A 20,698-nucleotide genomic window follows, 5' to 3' on the forward strand; every position below is an offset into this window, starting at 1 on the left:
ACACAGTCAAATCACTACTCAAAGACAAGTAAACAGTCACCAGTCCATTAGTTCTCCAACATCAGAGGACTAATAAGAGGACTTTGCTCTACAAAGCAAAAACACACCAATACGTGCCCATGACATGGCAAGTAACAGAGAAGAGTCTAGATGAGAGTTTTCCTTGTGCCTTCAAAGGTGGAGGGCGAGCAGTACTAGAGGGTCAGAGAATGCAAGTTACCGTGTGAAGTATTTTACAGAGTGTTTAGATTATGTGATGTCATCCAAGATGAAATGTCAGTTAGACGTGCAGAGATTTTGGATGCAGAATGTACATCTGAGGGAGAAAAAAGAGAATTTGAGTTGTGTGTCGTCAGTATAGCATTGGTAGGATAACTCATGTGAGGAAATGACCTCACCAAGGGATCTTGTATAGAGACAGAAAAGGAGAGGACTGAGTACTGAGCCCTGAGGGATGCAGACAGGTGACAGGTGTTTATTGTTGTTTTGTCTGAAAAAATTCTAATGTATGGAATAAAACGTAAGATTTGAGTTTCTTATTCACACATGTGAATCCTGCACCCCAATTTATAAACAGAACTTCACCAGGTAACAAAGTCTGACACATTATGATTTTTTCAAGGTCATCAGTTCTGTATATCTGGTGTTTTACTATTGAATTACAGAACAGTGAACAGGAACAGTGGATTAAACATGTGATGTAAAATTAATTTGTGATGTAAAATTCTTTTTTTTTTTTTGCACCACACGCCACTTAAACTAAAATTGAGTCTACTATGATATGCCCATGCTTTACACAGATCCAACAGGCTCTAAAAACCATTGGCTTGTAAAATGTGAGACATGCTTCTAAAAAAAAAAATCCTTTTTTTATTATCATTCAGAAATTATTAATCATACTGTATTCATCATCATATAGACAGGGCTCAGTGTGCTATTACAATGCCACATCTCTGCAGTAAATGATTAAAGAAGACTGTCTTGTAATGTCTTACCCGAACTGGTAACATGATGTCCTGTACTCTGTTCCAGGAACATGAAAAATGCTAAATCGCCTTGATGAACCTCAGACGACTGTCTCTTCTGACCTGAACCAGAACATGAGGCTCTGGTCCACTGCCATCACATTCAGTCAAGGAGTTGTTTAGTGACAGGGTGTTTCCTCCATAAGGCCACAGAGCATCATCTGCTCTGGCATCTCCTGCTGTTTCTCCATCCAGACAGAAGAAATTCCTCAGTTCTGGCGGCGCTGAAGCAACTCAACCATTTGTAACAGTGAATACTACAGTCAATAAGTAATTTGCAGCAATTCAGATGATCTTACGTTAACTTGTCACTTTGGATGGTGGTTCCACATTTGCCGGAATTATGTAATGCGTTTATTAGCTTGTCTGTGTCCCTGTTCAGGGACACTCTGCTGAGTCACAGCACTCAGGGCAGCAGAAGGTAGGAGTTACTTATTGAGACTCGCTTCCATTCATCATTTCCTAACAAATCTTCATGAACATGTGGTGATGTAAATCGCAAGACGTACCTACATTTGACAAGTAAATCAATCTCACCAGTCAAGCTTTCCATAATACAACCTTTAAAAAAAGGGTAGTTCATAAGTTAGTATTGTGTCATGTGAACAGAATCAGAGAGTTTGCATTTTTTTAACTAATTAATTTATAACCCCCCTGCCCGCACTACTCACGTGCATTCCTTCTCCCACCCACCTAACTTCTCAATAAAACCTGGAGCCAAGAGCCACAGGACAGAAGAGGGTATCGGGGCTCAAGCTAGTTGCCCTCTAGCCTGCTTTTCCTGAAACAAAGGGGTTAAAAGCAGTTTATTTTCTTAATCCAAAGTTTTAAACTGGGGAACCGAGAGGCCAGAGGAATCTGACACTCTGCTGTGAACTCCTACGTGCTGTTATTTATTTTTGTTGCAGTTTTCCTCTTCTTTTTGGAGTGGTGTTCTCTCCATTTTGTGTACTGCAGCTGGACCTCAAAGGGAAATTCGGTGCAGACTTAAAGGACGTTTAACCAAAAGGAAGAAGCAGAAGAAAACAGGCTTTTCACATGGACTTCACATTCACATGGAGCTGCTAAAGCTGCAGTTTGGACACGAAAGGCAAGGACATTGTATTTTTAAATGGCTGTCTTCATTACTTTTGCATTGAGTGATTTGGTATTATTCGTACTGGTATTATTTACATTTCCCCATAATATTACCATAGATGTATTGCCAATAACAGGTTGAAGTGAAGTTGATTTTATTTATAACAAGTGGATGATTTATTTAATGAATTAATATTTTTTCAAATTATTTATTCACCCTTAAACTGTTTCATATTTCACAGATACCCAAAGTGTTTCCCTGAGCAAGAGAATTACTTGCCATTTAACAGAAACATTCTGCACCAGATCACGTGTTGAGGCTTTGCTTTAATTCCCCTACAAGCATGGCATTTGCAGACCTCCTGGAGCAGGTCGGCAGCACTGGCCGTTTCCAGATTGTTCATGTCACTTTGCTCTCTTTACCCATCCTGATGATGGCAAGTCACAACCTGCTGCAGAATTTTGTGGCCTCCGTGCCACCTCACTACTGCAGTGGCCCTGCCAACCTCTCACTGCAGCCTCTTAGCAAGGGGGACGTTCTCCGGCTGACGGTGCCCCTGGACAGCAAGGGCAAACCGGAGCGATGTCGCCGCTTTGCCCAGCCTCAGTGGCACATCCTGAACTGGACGTCTGAACTGGGCCACGAGGCTGTGAGGAACCACTCTACAGTGGCGCTCGAAGGCTGTGACAATGGGTGGGAGTACAACATGACAGAGATGTCTTCTACAATCATAACCGAGGTGCTAATAGATACATGTTATGTATCTATCTTATCAATCTATTCGTGTTTTTTTAACAATGATTCTTTTTTTATTTCTTTCCTCAGTGGGATTTGGTGTGTGATCGTCGGTCTTTAAAACAAATGGGACAAACCATTTATATGGGAGGGGTGCTTCTGGGTGCCATTATCTTCGGTGGACTTTCAGACAAGTAATGCCTTTCACTGTCAATGTTTCTGTCTGTTCTGTGTTCACCATAATATGAGAAATATGACTATATGATGAGATAAGTTAAGTATTCAGACCCCCTTAAATATTTCACTCTTGTTATATTGCAGCCATTTGCTAAAATCATTCATTTCAAGTTCATCAAGTAAGTTTTTTCCTCATTAATGTACACATAGCATCCAATATTGACAGAAAAACACAGAATTGTTGACATTTTTGCAATTTAACTCAGGCGCTGTCCATTTCTTCTGATCGTCCTTGAGATGGTTCTACACCTTCATTTGAGTCCAGCTGTGTTTGATTATGCTGGTTGGACGTGATTATGAAAGCCACACCCTTTTAAGACCTTACGGCTCACAATGCATGTCAGAGCAAATGAGAATCTTGAGGTCAAAGGAACTGCCAGAAGAGCTCAGAGACAGAATTGTGGCACAGATCTGGCCAAGGTTACAAAAATATTCTGCACTTCCATAATTCTGGTCTCCATAATCCTCAAATGGAAGAGGTTTGGGGTGACCACAAGCCTCCCTAGAGCTGGCCGTCTGGCCAAACTGTATATATTGAGAGAGAAGAGCCATGGTGAGAGACGTAAAGAAGAACCCAAAGATCACTGTGGCTGAGCTCCAGAGATGTCAGGAGTCAGGAGATGGGAGAAAGTTGTAGAAAGTCCACCATCACTGCAGCCCTCCACCGGTCGGGGCTTTATGGCAGAGTGGCCCGATGGAAGCCTCTTCTCAGTGCAAGACACATGAAAGCACTCATAGAATTTGCTAAAAAAAACACCTGAAGGACTCCAAGATGGTGAGAAATAGAATTGTCTGGTCTGATGAGACCAACACAGTAGTTTGTGTGGTATGTGTGGAGGAAATCAGGCACTGCACATCACCTGTCCAATACAGTCCCAACAGTGAAGCATGGTGGTGGCAGCATCATGCTTTAGGGACAGGATGACAGGTTGCAATCAAGGGAAAGATGAATGCAAAATACAGGGATATCCTGGACGAAAACCTTCTCCAGAGTGCTCAGGACCTCAGAATGAGCCGAAGGTTTACCTGCCAACAAGACAATGACCCTAAGCACACAGCTAAAATAACAAAGGAGTGGCTTCACAAAACTGTTGTGAAACCCAATTCAGCATCTCTGGAGAGACCTAAAAATGGCTGTCCACCAACGATTACCATCCAACCTGCTAGAACTGCAGAGGATCTGCAAGGAGAAATTGCAGAGGATCCCCAAATCCAGGTGTGAAAATCTTTCCCAAAAAGTCTGCATTATATCAAAAGGGATCTTCTACTATTACTGAGCAAAGGGTCTGAATACATAGGACTATGTGATATTTCAGCTTTTCTTTGAAAATAAATCTGCAAAAATGTCAACAATTCTGTGTTTTTCTGTCAATATGGGTGCTGTGTGTACATTAATGAGGAAAAAAATAACTTCAATGATTTTTTGCAAATGGTTGCAATATAACGAAGAGTGACAAATTTAAGGTGGCCTGAATACTTTCCGTACCCACTGTATGTCTGTCATTTCCTTCCATAGTTAATAGACAGGTTAGGTATATTGATATTTACAAATTCACCCTTCAGAATTAGCTTGTTCCTCTTCTTCATGCAATTCTCCTGCATTAATGTCTAAAAACTTCCAGCTTCCCCACATCCCTGACTTCAGAGAAGTAGGCTTCGGCAGCATGTGAAATAATGTTATTTCTTTTTTTCATAAACAGATTTGGGAGACGTTTCTCTCTCTTGTTCTCACACTTGATGATGGCCGTTGGAGGGACGTGTGCCGCCTTTGCCACCTCCTTCACGATGTTCTGTGTCTTTCGCTTTGCCTGTGGCATGGCCCTCTCTGGAGTGATTCTCAACAGCCTTTCCCTCAGTAAGAGTGTTTTTTTTGGTGATTCCCTGGGTTGACGCATCACACAATTGTTGCAACAGCACAGTCAAAGTGTTCTTAGTAAGAGCTATGGCCCCTAGCATTGTAGGAATAAGAATGTTTAAGACCCTTTGGGGCCCTCAGGCAAAAGTAGCCTGGGGACCCTTTATCAAGCCAAACCCCTTTGCAGAATAAATTTGGAAACCATAGACACGTCATTCCAGTCCTCAAATATCAAATTCAAATTTTATTTGTCACACACATAGTCATACATGGTATGATATGCAGTGAAATGCTTTAAACTGCAAAGTCTCTATTTGCCATGAAATTTAAACTTTATCCCCCCAAAATAACAATTCCACTGCATTTTCGCCCTGCCACAAAAAGACCTGCTGAGATCATTTCAGTGATCCTCTCGTTAACATAAGTGAGCGTGTTCATTCTGTCATGCTGATTTCACTACACCACCGAAACAACTCATCACAAACTTCAAGGAGAGAAGTTAAAGTGTGGTGAAGAAGGCTTTAGGGCACCCAAGAAAGTCCAGCAAGCACCAAATATTGACTCTTTGCACAAACTTTGCATACACCACAGAAACAACTGACAAAAAGTTCTAAACTCACTGAAGCAGCAAACTTTGTGAAAACCAGTATTTGTATCATTCACAACACCTGCACTGTCCCAACTTCCAACCTAACCTGTAACCCCAAACGTGTCATACATACAACAACGTGTGCTACTTACTGGTGTGGAGGGTGGGTTAAAACAGCTTTCGGGCTATTATCTATATCAGGGTTTTAACTGACTATCCATTTTAAGAGAATAACATTTTCATGTTGACAGTGCCAAACATATTCAGTTCCACTTACTACTGCCCTGAAATTTCATTCATAAACTTTGCATTTATAAACTAAAAATGTACGTATTTCCCTTCAACCATACATGGTAAATGCAAATCACCTCATGAATATTTAAGCTTCCAATGCAAACCAAAAATTAAGTAAAGTGAAAGTGATTGTTGTTTTTGTCACTGTAAAACGCAGCACAGCAACAAAGTGACACAACAAAATGTGTCATTTGCTTTTATCCCAATCACCCTTATTGAGCAGTGCGCAGCCATGACAGGCACCCGGGGAGCAGTGTGTGGGAACGGTGAAGGTGCCGAGATTCCATGTTCTGGTCACATCCCCAGGACAAATTTCAAACAGGGAGGGTGAATCGGTGATCGTACATCATGTACACTGCACAATGTGCAATGCACAACCAAGATGTGATTCAGCCAGACTCAAGGAATTACTTTACTTTCACCAATCACTGAAATAAATTTACAATCACTATAGCCCAGGGGTTATAACCCAAAGCCAGACATTATATATGTACTAATGTCACTCACGTTTGTGCTCACCCTTTACTTTACAACGATTATAAAAATTATTATTCTGGTCCCGTTTTGGCTGGTACACAACGGTTGTAAATGACACTGCAGAGGCGTACACATGTTTAGCTCCTGGTTTATGGATATGCAACAGTTATAAATGACATCCTGGGTTGTTGTTTATTCGCCACATTATGTTTGTTTTAGGACTACCTGATGCATATGTTCTCCCATGGTTTGTATTTTTGCTGCTCTGAAAATCCTTTGACAGTGACGGCAAGTTAGTGGGTGGAGCCAATTGCCTAAAAAATCCTCACTGTTACGACAACTGTTCCATGCTTTAACAAAGGTTGGGATTTCTGGTGCAAATCTGGTGTTATTGTAAGAAACTCATGATCCCCTGTTTATCTCCTCTGAGCACAGTTGTAGAGTGGATTCCCACACGGGTTCGCACAGTTGTGGGAACAGGAACAGCCTACTGTTATACTTTAGGACAGCTGCTGCTGGCGGGAGTGGCCTATTGTATACGGGACTGGCGTTGGCTCATGCTGGCTGTGTCCCTGCCATTCTACATTTCCTTTGTATACTCATGGTGAGAAACTGAAGATGTGCGCAATCAAAAAAGACAAATACAGAGAAAGAACATTCTGCAAATGCTATCTTCTTTTCCAAGGTGGTTTCTGGAGTCGGCCAGGTGGCTCGTCCTAAAAAGGAAGTCGGAACAGGCAGTTAAAAATCTCAGGACCGTGGCTCGCATCAATGGGCGTCATGCTGAGGGGGAGAAGATCAACCTTGAGGTACTGCACCTTCATACTCTGTAAAAAGCTACATAGATGACTGTGGGGTTCTATTAGCCTCGCACTCACATATATGTGGAAGACCACAAAGCCACAGGTTCAAACCCCACTTACTACCATTGTAAATCATTGTGTAAGAAAGACCAAATGTTTTGGTTCAGTGCTGAAATTCTTTTAAATATATTGTCCAATATATATAAAGAGGAAACATACATTTTCATGAGCTGAACTCAAAGATCTGAAACATTTTCTGCATCCACAATAGACCCATTACTATCAAATATTGTTCACAAATCTGCCTGTGTTAGTGAGCACTTCTCCTTTGCCGAGATCCCACCTCACAGTTGTGGCATATCAAGTTGAATATTGCACAGCCTAAGACTGCCTACAATAAAATGCCACTCTGAACTGTGCACAGTCAGTATCTGGTGTGGCCATATGAATCACGTAGAGAAGACCAGGTTGTTGATTATTGCCTGCGGAATGTTGGTCCAACTCCTCTTCAACACGCTGTCGTATACGACGATCCGGAGCATCCCAACCATGCTCTGGTTGACATTCCTGCAGTCAGCATGCCAATTGCAGCTCCCTCAAAAGCTGCAATATCTGTGCTGGCATTGTGCTGTGTGATCAAACTGCACAGTTCAGTGTATTGTAGGCAGTCTAAGGCACACCTGTGCAATATTCATGCCGTCTATGTCCTTGATATGCCACAACTGTGAGAAGTGATCACTAGCACAGATTTGTGAACAATATTTGAGTGTAATGAGTTTAGTATGTAAATGTTTCAGATCTTTGAGTTCAGTTCATGAAAAAATTAATTTGATTTAGATTAGATTGGATTAGATTCAACTTTAATGTCATTACACATGTACAAGTACAGGGCAACAAAATGCAGTTTAGGTCTAACCAGAAGTGCAATAAGCAGCAAGTGCTGGATAAAGGTAAAAGGTGCCGGATAAAGGTTATGGGTATACAGGTGATATGTACAGGAAGAGACTGAATAATATTTACAGATGGATGTACAGTAGTATGTAATAATATACAGTTAGTATTAACTATAAATATGAACATATGTTATATGTTATATTATAATCAGAATTCTACAAATGTGTATATGTAAGAAAATGAAAAAATGTAATTTAAATGCAAAAAAATAATAATAATTTATCATTGGTAAAGCAACTTATTGTCTGGTTCTTCAGGTCCTGCAGGAGTCTATGAAGAAAGAGATGTCATGTTCCCAAGGAAACTATTCAGCTCTGGATCTCTTCCGCACTTCCACCATGAGGATCATCACCATTTGCCTCAGCACTGTCTGGTACGTCCCTCTACAAACTACATGGTCACGATCAGATCAAAAGATCACAGTACTGCACTTCCATCAAATCTATCTTCTATCAAATCTATGTAGCAGAGATTCTGGACTCAATTTCAACACTATAAGGTGTCTTTTTTCTAGTGATTTCTAGATGTGCATTGTTGCCACACAGCCCTGTCTTCAAAATAATGAAACATTATAGATGCACTCATAGATGTGGTGGTTTTATTTATTTATTTGTATGTTTGTTTGTTTATTTAAATGTAAATCAATGTGCTTTTATACCTAAACACCCAAACTGAAGACTTTTGAATAGAGACAGTCTGGATAACCGGCTCCCAGTTTGCACTGTTACAAAGGCAGTTTTTTTTTCCACTCTCAAAATTGACTTCTTTGGTGCTTTCTGATGTCAAAAAAGGGTCCTCTGTGTCAGGTAGGCCTGCACACTTAGTAGGTCAGGCCCAATGCTGAAATCAAAAACAGGCTGTTTTGTCCATCAGAGAGTCAGCATGAGTACAAGAGTATTGTTATTTAACATTTGGTATCATGCTGTTGTTTCTCAAAGGTTTTCTACAAGTTTTGCTTACTACGGACTGTCTATGGACCTGCAAAAATTTGGAGTGGACATATACCTGATTCAGGTGATCTTTGGATCTGTGGACATCCCTGCAAAGGTCATAATGACCGTGTCCATGAGTGTGATTGGTCGACGGCCCTCGCAATCTGCTGCGCTTATAATTGCTGGAGTGGCTGTTCTAGTCAACCTTCTGGTGCCTTTTGGTAAGAGTAAAAAAAAAAAGTTTCAAATCCTAATATCTTAAGCACATTCTTTGCTTTCACATTTGCATTTTTAAACCCCTCTCCTGTTGTACAGAACATCAGACCATCCGTACCAGTCTAGCGGTTCTGGGGAAGGGCTGTCTGGCTGCTTCTTTCAGCTGCTGCTACCTTTACTCTCCAGAGCTGTACCCTACAGTAGTCCGGTAACCTATTGCAGAAGCACAGAATCTTCCAATACTCCTTTTTTATACTCAATACCCAGTTTTATAACCCACAATACAGTTAATTAGTTAATCTTACTGCAGTTCATGAAACGTTCACTCAGAAATTGTCTTATCCAAATAGCAATTTATCTTTTTAGTTCTATAATTTTCATCATAGAAACACTTCAACTGTGAGAGACAGACAGAATGTGAAAAAAATCCAGGCAATCACGTGGTGCAGAAAACAAGCAAGAATTTTGTCTCAAGCAGACCTGTTACTTCTTCTTTAAGAAGCTCTTCTATCCTTGACTCGTTACCTATATTAGTGGCGCCTGTCCACACCTTCAAACAGTCAGGCTCAAACCTTCACCTCCTCTACAGGAAACGTTCGACCTCTGCCATTGCCAACCAAAGTTGCATTATGAAGTATCAACTGTCTTTCACAGTTGAAGTGTACCTATGATTCTGCATTCCTCTGTCCCTTTGGTAACTGAATAAAACATTCATGCACTGAAATTTAATGGCAAATTTTAATGACCTGTCATGTCTCTCTCCTCACAGACAGAATGGCATGGGTTTTGTATCCATGATGGCCCGACTGGGTGCAATGGTGGCCCCCTTGGTGTTATTGCTGGGAGAGGGCGTGTCTTGGCTACCGGGACTCATCTATGGTGGCGTTCCCATCTTGAGTGGATTCTGTGCTGTTTTTCTCCCCGAAACTCTTGGGACTGGCCTGCCAGACACAGTGCAAGATGTAGAAGAGAGGTTAGATGAGAAACAAATATTAACAACTTGCTTGGCAGCTTGTACAATAAAGTAAATGAAGGAAATGCCATTTCTTTGTTGCAGAGGATTTAGGAAATCAAACTGCAAGTCATCTCAACAGAAGCAAGAACTGACTCTAACACTAAAGGAAGCAGCTTGACATCCCAAACAAGGAATATGATGAATGGACCTAAAGTCATTTTTACCACAAGATAAGAAAAATACTGTATACATTTTGTACATATTGTGACTGGAAAATGCATCTCTTAAAAATACAATAGTGGTTTAAAGACATGTGCATTCTGAGAGATCAGTGTAATAATTTTTGTTAGTTAACCTATGAATACTGAAATTAAATAAAATTAATTTGCACATTTGTTTTTTGTGTTCATTACACATTTACAAATGGAACAACACAGCTCCCACTTGAACACAAAATAAAACTCTGTCTAAGCCTTAAATATGAGTTATTTAAGAAGAATTATAGTAAGCTAAATTTTAAGGTTTAATTGTGTAAACAGAATGTGCAAAATGTGTGATTCATCTGTTAACATTTGTAAGTGATTGATTTCCTTCCAAAACAGTATTATCTAAACTACGAAGGGTTATCAGCATGCTGTTCTATATAAGGATGCACCACTAGATGAAGTCTGACATTATGATCGTGCAACTCATTTATCAATATGATTGTATATTTGGCTGTTAAATTTGGCTGCATGAAACAGGTGTACATGCACGAATGTGCATGTATGCCAAAAGTTTGCCACACTTTCTCATTCAGTGTGTTTTCTTTATTTCCATGACCATTTACGTTGGTAGATTCTCACTGAAGGCATCAAAACTATGAATGAACATGTGGAGTTATGTACTTAACAAAAAGTGGAGACCTGACCTCCACAGTCACTGAACCTGAACCCAGTCGAGATAGTTTGGGGTGAGCTGGACTGCAGAGTGAAGGCAAATGGGCCAACAAGTGCTAAACACCTCTGGGAACTCCTTCAAGACTGTTGGAAAACCATTTCTGGTGACGACCTCTTGAAGCTCATTGAGAGAATGCCAAGTCTTTACAATCTTTACAATCAGCACACTGTCTTTACAAGAGTTTCTGCCCACTCCCCTCCCTGGACTCCATTGCCAGCTCTAGATGTCTCTCCAGAGCCATAAAAGACCACCTCCACCCTAACCATCACCTATTCAACATACTGCCCTCTGGAAAAAGGTTCAGATCCATCAGGTGCAAAACCAACAGACTAAAGAATAGCTTCTACCCATGGGCAGTCAGAACTCTCAATGTGTGTGTGTGTGTGTGTGTGTGTGTGTGTGTGTGTGTGTGTGTGTGTGTGTGTGTGTGTGTGCGTGTGTAGATTTCTTCCATACAGTCAAATCACAACAGTCAAATGCTACTGACTATGGCCCTTTGCAACATCCTGGCAATGTGCAATTACCAATTTACCCAATATCTTTCAATTATTTCTACTAACCAAAGTCCTTTCCCCCTTTATTTATCATATTTATGATGTCCTTGCATATATACCCCCGATGTCTCTTGTGCCTATGTACTGTGTATGTAGTATTTTTATATTGTTTTTTTTTTTTTATCTTATTTTTCTTCCATCTTTGTGGTCTTGCCAGCTAATTTCATTGAAGTATTGAAGTCTTGACGAGTGTGTAAAGCAGTAATCAGAGCAAAGGGTGGCTGTTATGAAGAAACTAGAATATAAAACACGTTTTCAGTTATTTCACCTTTTAAGTACATAACTCCACATGTGTTCATTCATAATTTTGAAGCCTTCAGTGAGAATCTACCAATGTCAATGGTCATGAAAATAGAGAAAACACATTGAATCTGAAGGTGTGTCCTTGTACTGTATCTGTTGACAAATCGGACAGATGAAAAGAAAAGAAACGAAGTTTAATTTATGACATGGAGGATCAGAAGTGGAACAAGAACAAGAATGAATAGATTAATTTATTCTGCTGGAAAGGAATAAAATAGTGCTGTTTCGAAACTTGAAATGGGGAATTAAAATCCCACTATCCCATCAATTCTAATTTAATATTTCCCGTTTTTGCTCTTAACTAATCACACTCTCCAGACCTCGGATTGAAAAGTCCTATTGCAAACTGCAAGTTCCACAATTCCATGCGTTACCCAGTTCTTCGCTTGTATCCATAGCATTACATATAGCAGTCGTTCTTACGCTAACCTCCTGTAAACTGCAACTCCCACAGTTCTATGCGTTACCCAGAGTTCTTCGCTCAGCGCCGTAACATTACATATAGCAGTCGTTCTTACGCTAACCTCCTGTAAACTGCAACTCCCACAGTTCTATGCGTTACCCAGAGTTCTTCGCTCAGCGCCGTAACGTTACATATAGCAGTCGTTCTTACGCTAGCCTCCTGTAAACTGCAACTCCCACAATTCCTTGCGTTACCCAGAGTTCTTCGCTTACCTCCGCAACTGTACGTATCAGACGTTCTGCACTTATCCAGACTCGCAAAGATGTCTGCGCTTTTGAGAGCCCTGTCCACCCTGCGATCCGCGCCGGCTGTGCGCGGAGTCGCCGTCTCCCAGCGGGCCAATGTGGCCACCAAAGCCGCCAAGGATCCTATCGGCCCTGCCGTGAGTAGCTGCTCCTTGTTCACGGTGTCTGCGGTAGAGTGACATGTTACCCTTGCTGTGTGACTGCTAACACGGGCGCTCGGAGATGCTTTTTTCATGACTTTAGTTCAGCTAAATCTCTCCATTGGTCTTGAATAACGATCGTTTCGATGATATGAATGTTATTTAATTCTAAGCTTTGATTTTAAAACGCGCCCAGTCAGCTTACAAGAAGCCTGCGGACATGGGAAGGTCACTAGCTATGCTAAAAATGCTAAACCTGTGCTAACCTCCTTCAGATTCGTTCTCATCTTACAACTGCGTGGCTTTCTATCCACTGCTATTTACTGCTTATTCACCGCTTATCCGCAATTCTCTACTGCGGAAACGTTGTATTAATGTTCACGGTTTATACATTATTCGCTTTAATTAAGTAAACCCGCAGCGTAATAACCCTTGTAACACGTTATCTTTTATCTAATGGAGATTTTTATAAGGAAAAGTTAAATATTTGAAATGGTTCATTTGAATGCTTGAATTTTTTTTACTGAATTGTAAAATCATACGTATTTTTTTGTTTGTTTAATGTTCTGTGCAAATTAACATAACAATTCAATAAGATTTGAGGCAAACCAGGAGGGGATGATAAAAAATCATATTGTTACCATCTCTTAGTCAGAGCATCTCGCGTTTCCATTCAATTTAATCTGTTTTCCTAGAGGCTGGAAGTTCTGAACAGTGTGTATTCGTAATAAACTGGACATTTATGTTGTACTAACATTCAATTGTCTATTTTCTTTTTTTACACTCTGCATTCAATCTTTATAATGTTTGTGTATTTGCTCTCTCAGGAGACTGTGTTCGGTCTCACCCTGTTTGCACTGACCATTCTGGGACCATCCGGCTGGATTCTGGCCCACCTTGAGAGCTACAAGAAGAGAGATTGAGCCCGATTCCATCTTGGAGCTTCAGATGAGCAGCGCTTTTCCCCTTCTACCGGTCCGCCCAACCAGGGAGCGTCACGTTCACCATCCACCTAAAAATGAAGATCCGATTTTGACCTCGCCTACCTCTTCACCAAGGAAACTTGTACCTTCTCGCTCCAGTCAGATTTTGGGCACAATAAATTATGCTTGATGTTGTTTTTGACTTTCTCCTGTGAGGAGCATGTTACAGTCTCAATAAAACTTAAAAGAAAAAAAACTGCTGTCTGTCGTCTTAATACTAATTTGAGGTTCATTTTTAAACATTTTCGTTTACTTAGAATAGTCATTTAATGGGAAAGTTGAGAAAACAGCTGTAGCTGACTTGATGGGAGTGTTTTAATAGATCTTATTTTTTATTTATTTTTGGGACATAGCGCTCATTGGGCCAAAATTGTAAACTTTTTATAAATATTTAATAAGAGAACTGAATGCATGATGTAGTTAAAACTGATACTAACTCAGATCAGGCCCTGTAAGCCTTCGTAGCCACCATGAAGCTACTGATCAGCGTTTCTCATTTTAAAGTGCTATTTACTCATTTTAAAGTGCTATAAATGTAAAGTGAAATTGATTTGCGTCTCCCGGGACACTTAACGCCGCGGCCACTGTCTCACGACCACGATAACCCGGAAGTACAATGTACAGGTGAACGATCAGAAACAAGATGGCGGATGAGAAAGAAGCGGTGTCCGTAGAGGAGGCAGATGGTGAGTTGAGCGAACGCTCGTCGTCAGCAGCTGCAGCGGAGCGAAGGTGAACCGCCAGTCCGACTGCGAGCTCGGCTCGTCCGGATGGCCCGGGCCGACGTGGAACGGCCGTCGGGGGCGCTTTTTGTGTTGGTCAGAAGTGAAGCTAGCTCGCCGCCAGCTAACTTATCATGCTCGCCGATCAGCTCGTTTTAAACATGCATCTTTTTTTTTAATATTGACGCGAAGATGCGGGATTATTGGCGTTCGACACACGGCAGCCGTGATCGGGTTTGGTTGTGCGCTCGTTTGTCAGTCTGGTTTGTTGTTGTCAGCACGTAATAACGTGGACTTTGCGTGTGTGATTATTTTCATAAATAATATATATGTACGTATGTTATTTTATATTATATAATTTATTTTTAACGTATGTAACGTATACACTCATATATTTGTGCAATTTTTTATGTCCGTGTTTAGTTACGTTTAAAATATTGAAATTTGCATAACACTGTTGCCATGGTTTCCATATGTTCGTTTTAGGATTAAGTAGTTAAAGTAAAACTCCTTTAAAAAAAAAACTCCTTTCCCAGGGAAACACACATTTGACACATTGATACTCTTTTTGAACCATATGTAAGTACTTGACCTTGGAACAATTTTGTTAGAGGTTCATTATGAATTAAATATTTCTTTAGAGTTATGATAAGCTGTCAGTGTTTTGATATTTCACGTAGACCACATTAACAGCATGCTTCACATATATCATCCAAATTCAGGTTCTTAAAAATATTTCCTAAATATGTATTGAAGCCATTTATAAGTTCACTTTTACACTATGGGTCATAATAATATAAGTTTGATATTTGAAGCATTCATTTTTAGACTCTATCCTGTCCGATATTTGTTATTTTGTCTCATGTGATTCATGCTGATAAACCAGTTTTTATGTAGTAATTGCTCTGTTGCTGTGTGTTTGTGTGTGTGCACGTGTGTTAGGAGTCAACAGTCTTGCATATGATGAAGCCATCATGGCGCAGCAGGATAGAATACAACAAGAGGTGGGTTTTTTTGTAGTGTTGTACACCTTGAACATTTTATGAGCCCAGTGCATGAGCTTCATAAAATTAATCTGTTGTTTGTAAAGTGAGTTGATGGCTCGTAAATCTGCCTTTGAGTAACACTGCATTTCATGTTGCTACATGTTGCTTTTAAAAAAGTGAAACTTTTCTGGGGTGTGTCAGCTGTAAAAGCAACTGAGTACTCGTACTGTTCTTCATTAATTAAGTTTATTAAATGTTTATCAATGTCCTCCTATATTGAGATTGTGTGCATGTAAGGTGCCATATGAAAATGAAAATGAAGTGATTGTCATTGTGAAACCCTGCAGCACTGCACACGATGACACAATGAAATGTGTCCTCTGCATTTAACCATCACCCTTGGTGAACAGTGGGAGCAGTGTGTGGGGACGGTACTTTGATCAAGGGGACCTCTGTGGCACTTTGGGATTTGATCCTGCAGAAATTATTTTCTCTCACCTCCTGGTGAGAAATGAGCATTGTAAACTTTGCATGAACAAGGTCATGGAGTCAACAAACATTAAAATGTCCCACAAATTATTTTGAATATTAATAAATGAATATTATAAAAAAAACACCTTAATAGCTCAGTCTTCCTCTGGCCTGCTGGTGAGAAGTGTGCAGTGTGAATTGCAGCATGAACAGTTCACACTGGAATCAGCGTCAAAAACACACAGAACGTATTTGAATAAATTGAACAGTGTACATCTCCCATGCAGACCAGACGCAGTATTTACAGTGGTAAAAGTACTGGATCATGCTTTGTGCCAAAGATAAATGTCCATATGTTTCATTCAAAGCTCTGAACACAGCATGCTCAGGTGTACAGGGTGAATAAAGGTGAATTGAGTCAGATCTGGAATTTGTCCCCTTTTGACGTCATGAGGGGAATGGTTACCTACCGTTTCTCATACTTTGTCTCCACTGTATCTCCACTGACTGTCATGGCTTCTAAACGTGCAAAGCTTTGCAGTTGCTTGGATGTGAAAATGAGCACAAATTTATTTTTTTTAGTTTTGTCATGCGAGACTCTGAAGAACCAGTGGATAATTTTTTTTTTTTTCCTGGAAAACACGACTTCCTCTATGTGCCAAACTTTGTGGTTGGTGAATGGAGTTGATGTAATTTCAGTGAATGCCCCCTCAATGCTGCTATCCCCCTCGTCCCGCCTCTCTCCTCCTCATTAGCTACAGACACCGAAACGGAGCGTCGTGGAGAAGTGGCTGATCAATGTGAATTTCGGAAAGAGACTTCAGATACAGTATTACGATACAAAAGCAAAAAAAAAAAAAAATCATGGTAGGGGACCTTGAAATACATTCATTGATTGTGGACACAGATTATTCTAGTTCACTGCAAGTTCTCTAATCTGGTCATGGTCTTTGAAGGTATAGTTTGTGGTGCAGGTTTTTCTGTGACCGCTCAGTCATCCAAGGTCATTCCAAAAATCTGTACCCTCATTGAGCCCCCCCATGGACCATTTTCTGACCCTGATCTAGGCCAGTATTGGAAGATCACTGTATCTGTTTCTTTCTTTATTTTATGTCTCTTAGGCCTAGGATGTTAAATTATAGTGATTTTATTTTCTTTTTCTTCTACAGATAGCCACCAGCATTCCTCTAGTTTCAGGCGTGAATGATATATCAATACTAAAGAAAGAATATGCACAAGATGACACAGTGTACCAGCAGAAAATTAAGGTATGATCAACAACCAGCCGCCAATTTTGCTGTTTTCGCTTTGCATGTAGCTATATGACCCTCTCCTGTCACAGGATTTACAGAAAAAGTATGTCTCAATCCGTAAAACCCGGCCAGACGGGAACTGTTTCTACAGAGCCTTTGGCTTCTCTCACCTGGAGTCACTGCTGGACGACACTAAGGAGCTCCAGAGGTGCAGTCTGGCCTTAGTGTGCTTTTCCAATGTATACTGCTTTAACTCAGCCTCACTGCATGCTTGGGGGAAAGTCAAGTCATATCATACAAAGACACCCTGTCTTTCTCTCTGGACGTAATCTACAGATTTAAAGCGATCGCCGCTAAGAGCAAGTTGGATCTTGTGAGCCAGGGATTCACAGAGTTCACAATTGAAGATTTTCACAACACAGTAAGATCGTTTTTCCCAACTGAAACTTTTTTTTATTATTATTATTCTGCTAAGAGATTTTAAATCTGTGTCGATGACCATAAAGAAACAACTTTAAGCAAGTGTTTTATTTTATATGTAATATTAGTGAAACTTTTATCTAGCAATGAGTTGAGTGTGACAGCAGTAATGTCATCATATTGATCAGTTTAGTTGTATTAGTTGAAACTTCACGCAGTTCTTTTAAAATGATCAGTTGCTTGCATTTTACTCTCTGTCTCTATAACTGTTGCATATTTGCACACTGTAGTGACGAAGTACATCACGCTTTATTCAAGCCTTCTTTCTTTTTTCTATTGCAGTTTATGGACCTGATTGAAATGAGTGAAAAGCAGCAGTCCATTGGGGATCTTCTGTCCTCCTTTAATGATCAGAGTGTGTCAGACTACCTGGTGGTTTACCTACGTCTGCTGACATCTGGATTCCTGCAGAAAGAGGAGGATTTTTTTCAACATTTCATTGAGGGTGGACGCACAGTCAGAGAGTTCTGCCAGCAGGTAACGCATTCAGCCATTTCATCAGGCTCCACAAAAAAATTCAGCCTTTAAATTTTACCTTGTTTTACCCTGTCTTGGCCAGGAGGTGGAGCCAATGTCCAAGGAGAGTGACCACATCCACATCATTGCTTTGGCACAGGCCTTAGATGTGGCCATACTGGTGGAGTACATGGACAGAGGAGAGGGCGGCACAGTCAACCACCATGTCTTTCCAGAGGGTGGTGATCCTCGCATCTTCCTTCTCTACAGACCAGGGCATTATGACATACTGTATAAATAGCACCACCTACCAAGTTTAAATGCTACCGCAGTGGTGGCAGACTTCATATCTGGAGGCCAGAACTGGCAGGGGGAGTGTTTTTGTTTTTTTTTGTTTTTTTTTGTGTTTTTGTTTTTTTTTTTTCCACTGTCAATCAGAATCATTGATTCTGTTTGGTCCGAGAGTCTCTCACCTGCTTTTACAGGCCAAAATAAGTAGCTGGGTAAACGTTACTACCTGCATACATCCACACATTGAATTTGGCACCATGTCCTAATTCAGCACCTCTTGCACAGAACCTCAGGGCCAGTCAAAAGGACCTCAATAGCTCCACAACATTAAACCGAACGATGGGACGTGGGATTCGAACTCCTGCTCTCTCCACCGCTGCCAGGCTGGCACCACGAAAAGAAAAAAAAATGCAGTGACTACATGAGTGTACAGTTTTATTTTATCTGTGTTCTGTTGTGGTTGTAAATGATGATGCTTTTGGTTTCTTGGATTGAGACATGCAACATGCAAATTTCTTGACTTTTATTAAAGCAATTGAATGGAAACAGTGATGGACATTTCTGTTTTTGACACACTGTTTTTTTTCTCTGCCTGGTTAATTGCTCTGTTTAACCCAAATGGCCGTGAATGGGTCGAGACCATCTGACTCTGTTAACTCCACTGACTCGCAGAAAGATGGCGGGAAGAACGTATCCGGATCCTCGATTCCAACCACCATGTCAAAATAGCTGTTAATGGGGAAAAAAGGTTATTAATTTTCTGAAGGTCACCAGGCTATATGTACTATCGAGTTGTGTATATTTTGATACTGTATTGCATTTGACAGTGTCGAGAGACATTTTTTCCATTGGTAGTTTACACTGAAATATCAGATTAACAGCACATAAAATCGGGATGCAGTGTAACTTGCTATGTCAATAAACCAACCTTGCCATGACGTCGCCTATCGCCTCAGAATTCTCCAGGACCATAATCGGCAGGCAGCCAAACTCGGTGAAGGTTGCAGAGTACAAAACTGAGGTCAAGAAGGAGACACTCCTGTCACCATCAAAAGTCACAACTCCCAGACTGACTGTTCCACAGCTCCAGAGCGGAGTAGACTGCCGGCTTACCATTGTCCTCTTTTCCATTCCAGTTGTTGGCCAGTACACCTGCTCCTGGCTCAGAGAGGCTCCCGATGACCACCTGAGCCTGAAACTTGGCGTCTTTAGGGATCTCTATGGGACGGAAGTCACCCTTGAAGCTCTTCTTAACACACGTGCTGTTGAGATAACTGATGGAGTAGTAGACGCCCTGAGGAAGGGTAAAAAATTGCTCAAAATATATTCCGAGATCAGAATTTTAGTGACATTTGACATTCAATACTGTTTGCATTGGCAACACAATAGTGAAATACCTCTCTGAAAAGCAGCAGAATGTCCTCATGGTAGGTTTGGTTTTGAACATGGATGAATTCCCTCAGACGAATCCTCCTCTCAAAAGCGTCATAGGAGAATCGGTCAAACATCACCAGGTTGTCCTTGGTGACATACTGTGTAAAAAAGCAATAAAAATTATGAAATATTTCATATTATTTTAGTCACAACTGTAATATGCTCCCACCCACAAAAGCGCAATGAGAAACCTACCACCATCAAACGGCCCTCCATTAAAGGCGGGGATTCTGGAACAGGGAGAAAATGTAGTGTTAACGAATATACATGAAATTGATTTGCTCCAGAATTAGACGAGAATATACTGAAACTTACTGCAGTGGTGAGGAAATTGTGCATCAATGATCGCAAATAGGCCGCTGAGGCCGATGCACAGCAGAACGATGGTCTTCATGGCTGCTGACTGCACGTTCAATCCAGCACTTTGCTCAATGGCCGTCCAGCGATTTCCTTATATTGTCCCATCCACGTGGTTGCCAGTACTTCCCTTTACTCTTAAAGAGGTCAAGCCTCTGGAATAAAGCCAACAAGCTTTGCATGTGTGTGCGTGTGTGCGTGTGTGTGTCATCTCAAGTCAGTCATAAGACTCCAGTGGCACAGTAAATCATTGGTTTAATAATTCACCAGGTGCTGATAAGAGAAGACAGGGCTCTGATAAAGGCTTTTCTGGACACATTACAATTCTTAAATATTTGTTCTTCATTGTTTTATCAAGTATCGTGCTTTGCATGTTGTGCTAAGAACACCAGGACTTGGTTCTGGCTTGCCCACAACCCTTACATATATGAGCGAGTTTGCAAAGGGCGGCTTGGATGGACCTCGTGTTCT

General features: G+C 40.8%; 4 protein-coding genes across 5 annotated transcripts; 3 read left to right on the forward strand and 1 right to left on the reverse strand.

Moving 5' to 3' along the window:
- The first annotated feature begins 1,202 nt into the window (after positions 1 to 1,202).
- On the forward strand, positions 1,203 to 10,545 carry slc22a6l (solute carrier family 22 member 6, like). The gene is made up of 11 exons (XM_028984611.1): positions 1,203 to 2,115; positions 2,345 to 2,842; positions 2,929 to 3,032; positions 4,776 to 4,930; positions 6,726 to 6,894; positions 6,976 to 7,099; positions 8,305 to 8,420; positions 8,986 to 9,200; positions 9,295 to 9,403; positions 9,965 to 10,168; positions 10,253 to 10,545. Exons 2-11 carry the CDS (start codon positions 2,447 to 2,449, stop codon positions 10,326 to 10,328), a joined length of 1,668 nt encoding a protein of 555 aa, XP_028840444.1. The 5' UTR covers positions 1,203 to 2,115; positions 2,345 to 2,446; the 3' UTR covers positions 10,329 to 10,545.
- Positions 10,546 to 12,567: 2,022 nt separating this feature from the next.
- Positions 12,568 to 13,973, forward strand: cox8a (cytochrome c oxidase subunit 8A). The gene is made up of 2 exons (XM_028984411.1): positions 12,568 to 12,791; positions 13,622 to 13,973. Exons 1-2 carry the CDS (start codon positions 12,672 to 12,674, stop codon positions 13,715 to 13,717), a joined length of 216 nt encoding a protein of 71 aa, XP_028840244.1. The 5' UTR covers positions 12,568 to 12,671; the 3' UTR covers positions 13,718 to 13,973.
- A 409-nt stretch (positions 13,974 to 14,382) lies between these two features.
- Positions 14,383 to 18,982, forward strand: otub1a (OTU deubiquitinase, ubiquitin aldehyde binding 1a). 2 transcript variants are annotated; one of them, XM_028983488.1, is made up of 7 exons: positions 14,383 to 14,463; positions 15,442 to 15,503; positions 17,126 to 17,224; positions 17,299 to 17,417; positions 17,546 to 17,630; positions 17,972 to 18,166; positions 18,249 to 18,982. In XM_028983488.1, exons 1-7 carry the CDS (start codon positions 14,421 to 14,423, stop codon positions 18,444 to 18,446), a joined length of 801 nt encoding a protein of 266 aa, XP_028839321.1. In that variant the 5' UTR covers positions 14,383 to 14,420; the 3' UTR covers positions 18,447 to 18,982. The 2 variants fall into 2 exon arrangements, with proteins under 2 accessions (XP_028839321.1, XP_028839322.1); XM_028983489.1 differs by having other exon boundaries at positions 14,411 to 14,509.
- On the reverse strand, positions 18,946 to 20,301 carry epdl2 (ependymin-like 2). Its single transcript, XM_028983490.1, has 6 exons — positions 20,186 to 20,301; positions 20,066 to 20,100; positions 19,834 to 19,968; positions 19,550 to 19,730; positions 19,365 to 19,452; positions 18,946 to 19,165 (listed from the first exon to the last, which is right to left on the reverse strand). The coding sequence occupies exons 1-6, from the start codon at positions 20,262 to 20,264 to the stop codon at positions 19,033 to 19,035; spliced, it is 651 nt and encodes a 216-aa protein (XP_028839323.1). The 5' UTR covers positions 20,265 to 20,301; the 3' UTR covers positions 18,946 to 19,032.
- Between the last annotated feature and the right edge of the window lie 397 nt (positions 20,302 to 20,698).

The sequence above is a fragment of the Denticeps clupeoides genome, chromosome 6 (assembly GCF_900700375.1).
Source record: "Denticeps clupeoides chromosome 6, fDenClu1.1, whole genome shotgun sequence".
Lineage (NCBI taxonomy): Eukaryota > Metazoa > Chordata > Actinopteri > Clupeiformes > Denticipitidae > Denticeps > Denticeps clupeoides.